Source organism: Gymnoscopelus braueri (assembly GCF_963280865.1).
Source record: "Gymnoscopelus braueri genome assembly, chromosome: 13".
Lineage (NCBI taxonomy): Eukaryota > Metazoa > Chordata > Actinopteri > Myctophiformes > Myctophidae > Gymnoscopelus > Gymnoscopelus braueri.
In genome coordinates, this window is record NC_137615.1 from 31,594,127 (window position 1) to 31,603,008 (window position 8,882).

The 8,882-nt window shown below is 39.8% G+C and overlaps 1 protein-coding gene across 1 annotated transcript; it reads left to right on the plus strand.

Moving 5' to 3' along the window:
* Nucleotides 1-4,369: 4,369 nt before the first annotated feature.
* Nucleotides 4,370-7,298, plus strand: LOC308099509 (uncharacterized protein; the record flags this gene model as incomplete). Its single annotated transcript, XM_080448253.1, has 6 exons — nt 4,370-4,450; nt 4,736-4,864; nt 5,964-6,060; nt 6,285-6,317; nt 6,427-6,483; nt 6,834-7,298. 6 exons carry the CDS (start codon nt 4,370-4,372, stop codon nt 6,866-6,868), a joined length of 432 nt encoding a protein of 143 aa, XP_080304379.1. The 3' UTR covers nt 6,869-7,298.
* Nucleotides 7,299-8,882: the final 1,584 nt, after the last annotated feature.

Genomic DNA, 8,882 nt, shown 5'->3' on the forward strand with positions numbered 1-8,882 from the left:
AGAACTCTAAAGAAGCCTAAAATACACTCAAGGAACTTTACAAAGAAGTAAAAACAAAAGAACAGAGATCAGCAAAAATAACAAACTTAAAGTGAAGTGTATAAATGAGAGATTTGGTTTTGGTGTCAAATGGAGGTTTTGGTATCTTCTAAAATCCCGGATTTTTACCAGCAGTACAGTGTGTCCCCATAACAGCTGCTCTTATATCTAATAGGGAGGGACTGGTGAATCATAATGTCACTTCTCACACCAGTGGATCTGGAACAGATAAGAGGTGAATAAGAGGTTCTAATTCTTTTTCGGAAACCTGCCATTATCTCTTAGGCAACCCATTAGAGACCTTCTCAGATTGTGCACTGAATTCTTAGTTACAAAATGTATGTGTGTGCGCGTGCATTCGTGCGTGATGCATAAAAGACATTTTCGTGCATGTGTTTGTGTCAGAGATGTTTCTTGTTTAGTGTGTGTGTGTGTGTGTGTGTGTGTGTGTGTGTGTGTGTGTGTGTGTGTGTGTGTGTGTGTGTGTGTGTGTGTGTGTGTGTGTGTGTGTGTGTGTGTGTGTGTGTGTGTGTGTGTGTGTGTGTGTGTGTGTGTGTGTGTGTGTGTGTGTGTGTGTGCGCGTGTGTGTGTGCGTGTGTGTGCGTGTGTGTGTGTGCGTGTGTCTGTGTGCGCGCATGCACGCGTGCATGTATGCATGCCTGTATGCACGTCTTTCCACCACACACGGCAAGTCTAATTTCATCCATCCATCCATAACTGTGACTCTGGGGAACTATGGGACTGAGCATGATGTAACACTACGCTGGGGTCAGTTTAGTGACTTCTCCACTAATGATTACGGTGAAGATTTAGCGTCGGTGAGGCTGATCCCCAATCAGCACCTGTCGAGGCAGATAGATGGAGGCCATACACATTGATATGGAGGCCTGCTGGAGACAGGTAATGGCTGGTGGCTGCTTGATTGGATGGGCGGGGCATGTGTGTGTGTGTGTGTGTGTGTGTGTGTGTGTGTGTGTGTGTGTGTGTGTGTGTGTGTGTGTGTGTGTGTGTGTGTGTGTGTGTGTGTGTGTGTGTGTGTGTGTGTGTGTGGTATTGACTTTTGTTATACCTTTGCTATGAATGATGCTGTTCCCGACAAAGGTCTTAAGGAGCTGTGACAATCCTGTGCATATATAGCCTGCTGTTCAATATTAAAGGAGAACTTCCAATTTCAATATCTTCATACACTGTAACTGATACTCATTAATGCTCATTATATGATGCCACCATTTGTGTCTACTCTCTCTGCATCTCAGAGGAGGGCTATGGACAGTTCAGAAACCTACCAAAGACATCATTGATAGGTATTCCAATTTAACAGAAACTGCAAAATTAAACAATAAATAAAGTTTGAAATCTTGTTCAAAATTACCAAAATGGACCTGGTCAAATTTTGTGTGTAAGTGTAAACATGGACACACCCTGTCCCTCTGCATTTTGTCCATGTCACATGAAAAGGTATGCTCCAATACGACACCAATGTATCCGTAATGACATTACACTCAGTGAAGGTTACACAGGTGATAAACATGACACTGACCATGATTACGAGGGTGTTTTTTGTGTTGTGCTAACGTGTTGAAATATGGATCTGACATTTCTTTATGTCCTGGTCCTTTGCAGTTGCAAAATGTAAGTGTATATTGCATGTATAAATCAGTGTATATTGCATGTATAAATCACATACATCTATGGTGTTTGCCTGTGGTCTCACACTGAAGACCAATAACTATACCAATGACTAATGCTAGCTTTTACAATTCAGTGTTATATTCTCTTTCTTTCTGGTTGTACTTTTTGGTATGGATGTGAAATAAGTGCCCTTAACTCAAATACTAATATTAGTAACCTGTAAAATCACATATGATTGTAAAGTTTTTAAATCAAACCCCAACTCAACAAATTAGAATTTGAAATCATCAGACAGTTTATTCAACTTCAACTCTGCATATTGCCATGCTGGATACCATTGTCATTTTCCGGGCTCTTGGTTCATAAATACTATGATTGAGCATATTATTTATGAACCAAGAGCACCCCATGCTACCACCAATGCCCCTCGTGGACAGAATAAAACCCTATCAAATTAATTAAACATAAGAAACATCACATGCATTATACAGTGAGCGATTACAATGTGCTCAGCATGTAAGTTTATACAAATGTAACCAGCACTATACATTCAAAAGCTTAAAAGCTTAAAATTGTGTGCATAGATTATCCACCAAGCATTATGACACACCCATACTGTAACACAAAGACAATGAGCAAATAGCATTGAATCAACACTGCGACGCGAGGGGTGCGGACTCCCGGACTACGGAGCTGAAACCAATTCTAGACTCCTGGATTGCCACCCTCCACTCTCAAGCATCAGTGTCTTGAGCTCTGCAGTGTTGTTGCTCTGGTGTCATGCCCCAGTGTGTCCACGTAGGTGGTGCACCCATGTAGGTGGTGCAGCTCCTTCCCCTCCTAGCTGTGCCTTGTGTTGGCTCCCACAGTGTCAGTGTCACTTGATGTATAAAATACATTTAAAGTGGATTTTAAATAGATTTTGATGCTATTCATTTGCAGCTGCAGTTTTAATGGCGACCCCCTGGAACCCCCTCAAGGACCCCTGGGGGTCCCCCGACCCCACTTTGAGAACCTAGGATGCCACTGCCAGTAGCCTAGCCTGTTTTCTGTTATTGTGGGGAAAGCTTTCGCTTTAGCTTGTAGATCTGCTATTTTCAGCGAAAGCTTTCCACACAATAGGATGGTGGGGTTTAAGTGGTTATATTAGTTTAACAGGATAAGAGCTTGGTTTCCCAAATCTCCATTAACATTCTAATAAATACACTGACAGGTATATTCACACCTTGTTAAACCAGTGGCGGATACAGAACGTGCCTAATAAACTGGGCCTGGAAAAATCTGTCAGAGAGTTTTTTATGCTTTGATATTATAATGTGGATGATGTCAATATGACAATTCTTTTCACTGTTTCTGATTGTCTCTAATGCTTTGAAAAGTTCAAAGCATTAGTCCAATTTAGAAAGAAGAAGAAGGTGAAGTAGAAATTAGACAAAAGTACAGAGATGGCCATGGAAATAATAAGAATAATATTTACTTTTAAAGCATTTTTTTTAAACTGGGTTATTATACAAATTGCTCCATCTACGCCTTCCCTCTCAGCTTTCCTACTTACTATACAATGAAGTACAGAGGGATGAGGAACCCTCTTTAACTAACTCTCCCTCTTTAAAAACATAGCATGTGTTCTCCATCGTGTCTACTGGACTAGTATTTATGGTAATATTATTGACCAGTCATTTTGTATGTCTGTGGCACAAAAAATGTGTTTGAGGAAAACGTCCATCACAAGCTGGCATGTTATGACCCCTGATGAGTGAGCATTGTACCCACACTAACACGTTTTGGAAGTATGTATCTCCAGGCACGTGTACACATAGACATGAAAGGGGGCTTGAGCACCTGCCCTTTTACCCGTCGGTAAAAAGTGCCCTCTCCAGACTAGAAAAATAAAATAAAATAAAAAACTATTACCTCCAAAAAAGAAATTTCAACTGCCCCTAGCGGCCTAACGGTAAGGCAGACGGAAATGGCAGTGGATGCGCTGGATGCAGCTTAAAGTGAACTTTACTCAGGTATCTAGTTTGTCGCCATCCGACCTTCCGCCAATGTTATTAAACAAACCGGCGAAAGTGGACGTTTTCAAGATGTTTTGGCCATTATCTCTGGAACGGAAGGTCCAATCTGCTCAGTTCAAAGCTCAGTTCAAAGGACATCAAGCACGTTTTTGAGTTATTTGGGCCTAAAAGTATGATCATTGTTCGGTGCCCTTTTGAAATTCCAGCCCCTGCCTCTCCAAATCCCTCTGCACGTCCTTGTGTATCTCGGTATATTGTTGTTAATGTTGACTCTGACTTTTGTATTTGGCTAAATGTACTGTTTGGCTTCAATAATAATAGTAATAATAAGAAAATAATAATTCATTCGATCATTGTTCTAGCTAAATTTCATATACATCAATAAAAATGTTGTCATTCCAAAACCTCTTTCATTGTATTTGAGATTGAAGCCAAGCAGTAGCCTACATTGGAGCAATTTATGACTCAAAAAATAAGAAAGCTGCAAGAACTGTCCTTTAAATTTGTGTTCACTCTTTAATATTTTCTGTTAGTAAATCCCCCTGGCTCTGATGTTGTTGTATTGATGTATTAATAACTTATTTGTTTGTGTTTGTTGTATGGCTGTTTTGTATTGTGTTGTATTTCATGTCATGATTATAAAGATTTGTCTGAAGAAAAAAAAATCATGAGTGAGCAACATGAACATCCTGGAGAACATGATGATCTCCACATCCATCCATCACAGTTTGGGAAACGGTCAGATGGCATTAGACACAGAGGTACGTTTACTCACCGGCGTGTCTGCGTCATGTAGGCATTTATTATATTTTGGCAGAAGTAGGGAGGAGCGTGGCGAGGCATATAAGGGCAACCCGACCTCAAAAACAAACACCGAAGCAGGACCTCGAGGAGATCCCAGAAACCAGCGCAGAAAGTAGCCTAGGTTACGGTTGGCCTATTACATCTGCATGCGTCCGATAGAGCAAGCCGGCGTTTTCATTCATTCGTAGTGGTTGGAGACCTTTTTGACTGCAGGCACTTTATTAACACTTTTTTTGGTGTAGAAGATGGAGATGGTGAAGTTTGTGGTGCTGCTGCTTGTGGCGTTGTTCGCCCTGGTGTTTTACGGCGCACTGGGGTCTCCTCTCCCCGGCGAAGAGGACGCAGACATCTGGACACTTGAGAACTGGCAGGTGAGATCACTTTAAAATTGGTTCTCAAAGTGGGGTCCGGGGACCCCCCCAGGGGTCCTTGGCCTTGCGGGTGGGTTCCAGCATAAGTAGTTAATGTAGCGTCACAATCATTTGAACCATTTTATCCATTTATATGTTGGCTATTGAAAAATAGCAGATCTACGCGTCACTGCGAGATTGTACATCTATTTTTCTTTGTTGAGAAATATCAAAAATGTTTGGATTTTTTTTTTACATAAATCTTCTCTTCTGGGGGTCCCTGGCACACAACATTTTCAGATGGGGGTCCGCGGCCAAATACATTTCACATTTTTACATCAATGTGGGGTCCTTGGCTTGAAAAAGTTTGAGGACTACTGCAGTATCCACTATCCTACCAATTATGCAGTTATAACTGCTGCCAGAAACCACATGGGATCTCAATCTGAGTTCTGCTCCGCATTAAATGCTGCCTATGTTGTTTCATCAGCCGGGTCTCTGCCGAGAAAGCAAGTTCTTACTTTATCATTTAAAAAAAGGTGATATTATCTTACAGCCCATACTTTTTGTTGTAGGCTACTGACATTTACCTAGATTTTCGGTTTGTCCTATACTGCCACTTTCCCAAGTGAAATTACATTGCACAACTTGGATAGCAAACGTTGAGAAAGTATACTGTATCAATCAGATTCATCCGTATCAAAGTTGAATCACAAAATCCTATTCACCGCTCTTAAATCTCGATTTCCTCAGCGCACCCATCCTGCAGTCACATTCAGCACCGCAGACAGCGACAGAAACGCTGCACCTGGCTTTAAATTAAATATAACCTTTCATTCGATCATTTGTATGTCAACAGTTTATATGAGATTTATTTATTTCAGTGTTTATTTTAATCATTGCATATTTTGACTATTTTTGTTAGATTCCTGAGCATTTGATTCCAATATCCTTAACATACACCTTTTATTTATTAATTCATTATTTATGTATTACTTTGGCTAAATATTATTAACGACTGGTTAATATAGTTGGGGAAATTGGCATCCCTTTTTACTTTTTTATTAATTGCAATGCGGTTCATCCAAGATTAAAAAGAAAGTGAATTTTTGATACATAGGGCTACCCACCAGAGAGGGGTCTTAGCATCAGGCTGGCAGACTTCATCAAGCGGTCCAAAGCACAGCAGTTCCATGGTCTTATGGGACGTAGCACAGGTACATCAATTGTTTAGTTACCAACTATATTGTGTGCAAACATCATTCATCAGCATTCACACATCTGTATTCCATGAGGTTATAAAAATGTATGGCACTACAATATTCACACACACACACACACACACACACACACACACACACACACACACACACACACATTGTCTTCGTCTGTCTTTAAGGTACTAATCTATCTAAACAAGTTTTATTTTTGTTTTTTTCAGGGGCCTCCCAGCCTGTGAGATCGGGAAGGAAAAGTAAGTAGTCCACATTTTAAATCAAGTGGTAAATATGAATACTCACTTTGAACTTTTTAGCGATTTGAGCATTTTGTCCACAGCCATTCTTATTTCTTTCTCTCACTAGGAAATAAAGGAGGGGAGATGTTTGTTGGACTGATGGGAAGAAGGAGCTCTGATAGAGGTAGAGTTAACTATTAACTAATTGTGTCTTTGTTGTCAAAACGTTAATTGTTAAACCCTTGTTTTACCTGGAAAAAGGGGATAACTGACTTACAGGCCACACTTAAACACCACGTATTATAATGTTTGCATGGGAGAGAGACAGGGGAGGAACAGAGGGGAGTCTCATCTAATGTTTTAGTGTTAGTTTGTGTATATATCTGAGAATGACAGCAAGACATTGAGACAGAGAGACAGAATGAGACAGAGAAAGAAAGGAATCAATTCAACCGACTGCTGAACTGGAAATTCTGCAAAACATTGTAAAAAACACTCCATTCTAAGGATTTTTGTTTCTCTTTACTTTTTCAGACTCAGAGGAGGAATGGAAACCAGAGTACTATTAGAAAGAGGAGAGATTAAAATGAAAGAGGAGAGATTAAATCAACCAACCATGACTACCGCGCCAATTCAACTGTAATTTCCTCTCTAATCATTAGCCCCAGTGATCCTACTGTACAATCAGTATTCATGTAGAGATACACATGTGCTGACATGATAACGACATAATGCCTTACTGATCGTGGGAGATGATAGGAAAACGTATTGCAATTTGAACTTAAATCATACTGTAGTAAAAAATGCTTACGGTAACTGAAATTATAGCCTCATCCATTGCTGTGGAACTACAATCCTTGTTGTCGATAAAGTTTACAGTTATACTCCACCATGTTCTCTCAAGCCTTATGTTTTGCTGTCTACGTTTTTTTGGTTTCATGCCAAAGCAAGTTGGGTCCATAAAATTTGCTAAGAGTATCTTTATTTTGTATTGAAGGCAAGTTTGTGTAACGATGAATCTGGAACCTGCTTTTTGGCTGTGAGAAATGTGGTTAACTTATGATCAAATGATATTCAGAACATTAAGGATGTGGTTTACTAATAGATCATATCATATCATATCACATATCATTCATTGCTAATTTAACTTGTTTCACTGCTGGGAATGTCTGTCTGTGTTGTATTAACACCTCAATGTGAGAACATGGAATGTTGTTGCAATTTCTTCAATTAAAAAAAAACGTATTTTGTTCAAATTGCTGTCAGATGTGTGTTGGTGCTCTTTTCAATGTGTCTTTTCCCCTACATTTGCAAGATAGATAGATACCTTTATTATCCGGGAGGGGAAATTCAGTCGCCCAGAGGCGGCACAGCAGTTAAGGTTACAGAGTTACAGGTAAAGAGTAAGAAAAAGCATCAACAATACAGAGCAACGGTAAACTGAGGTAAAAACTAATAAAATGTCCATTACAGTCAGTGCTTCATAAGTGTCTCACTGTATCTCGTCATAAAACTAATAATAATTATCAGTGCAATGCCAATCAAAAAAGTGTTCATTCGTTCAGTGCAAAAGAGTGAGAAGTGAAAGTGCTCACATCGAGAAAAAAACACCCTAGAAATGTCATTTGAGGTCAGAGTCTTTGAAACATCTCTTTAGTCCGGGTTAAGTTACGGTTGCCACACCGAATGTATTCTCATTGTCTGTTCCCCGTGGGTGGTGTGTATACTGTATGTGTTTCTGTGTATATGAATTGAAAATGCATCAAGTGTTACAAAGTAACAGTAGTGTGTTACCGGGTCACTCTATTACTTCCACTATGAATCAACTACAAGTGAAGTCTCCCTCCTCCTGACTTTCTCCTCAAGTTCTTCTCCTTTTCAATCACCCCCTTTGACCTATTCTTGCAGATGACCTTGTCCATCATATTTATTTTCTGAGCACTTGTTGAAAATGTCTTACAGCTGTTGGGGGCAGTATTTGCTATTGGTTCCTTGTGGTCATCCATCAAGGTAAACTTATTCTAATCACTCATGTGTCACTCATTTAATGTTGTTTTATGCTTTTGCTTTTTTTGCTTTGTTAAATTATTTGTACTTTTTCTGTAAAGCACTTGTGCTTTATTATTGCTCTGTAAAGCACTTTGGGCTGCATTTCATGTCATGAAAGGTGCTATACAAATAAAGTTTATTATTATTATTATTACTCAAAGTCACACTGGGTGAGACCTTCAGCTGAAGGACTATAAATAATTGCTGTTCCCATTAGCTTTGTCCCAGATTTTATTTTATGAATAGATTTCCTGGCTGACACAATGTACGTGGACAGGACGTGATGTGACAGGAGCCTGAATCCAAGGTGGCAAAAATGCCTCTAATTTAGACCACCAGGACCCCATTAAAATCACCACAAAAGGATTTCTTTCTGGCCGAGCTGCAACGTTAGCTTCTTTCAGAAGGTGGGACCATTGAGCCCATTCACTGCCAGGCTGGAGGACTATTTGATGTAGGCGAAGGGACATGACCTTTTTTTAAGACATTGGTAATGCGTTTGACCTTTTCTTCATACAAAATGTGTGTAGAAAC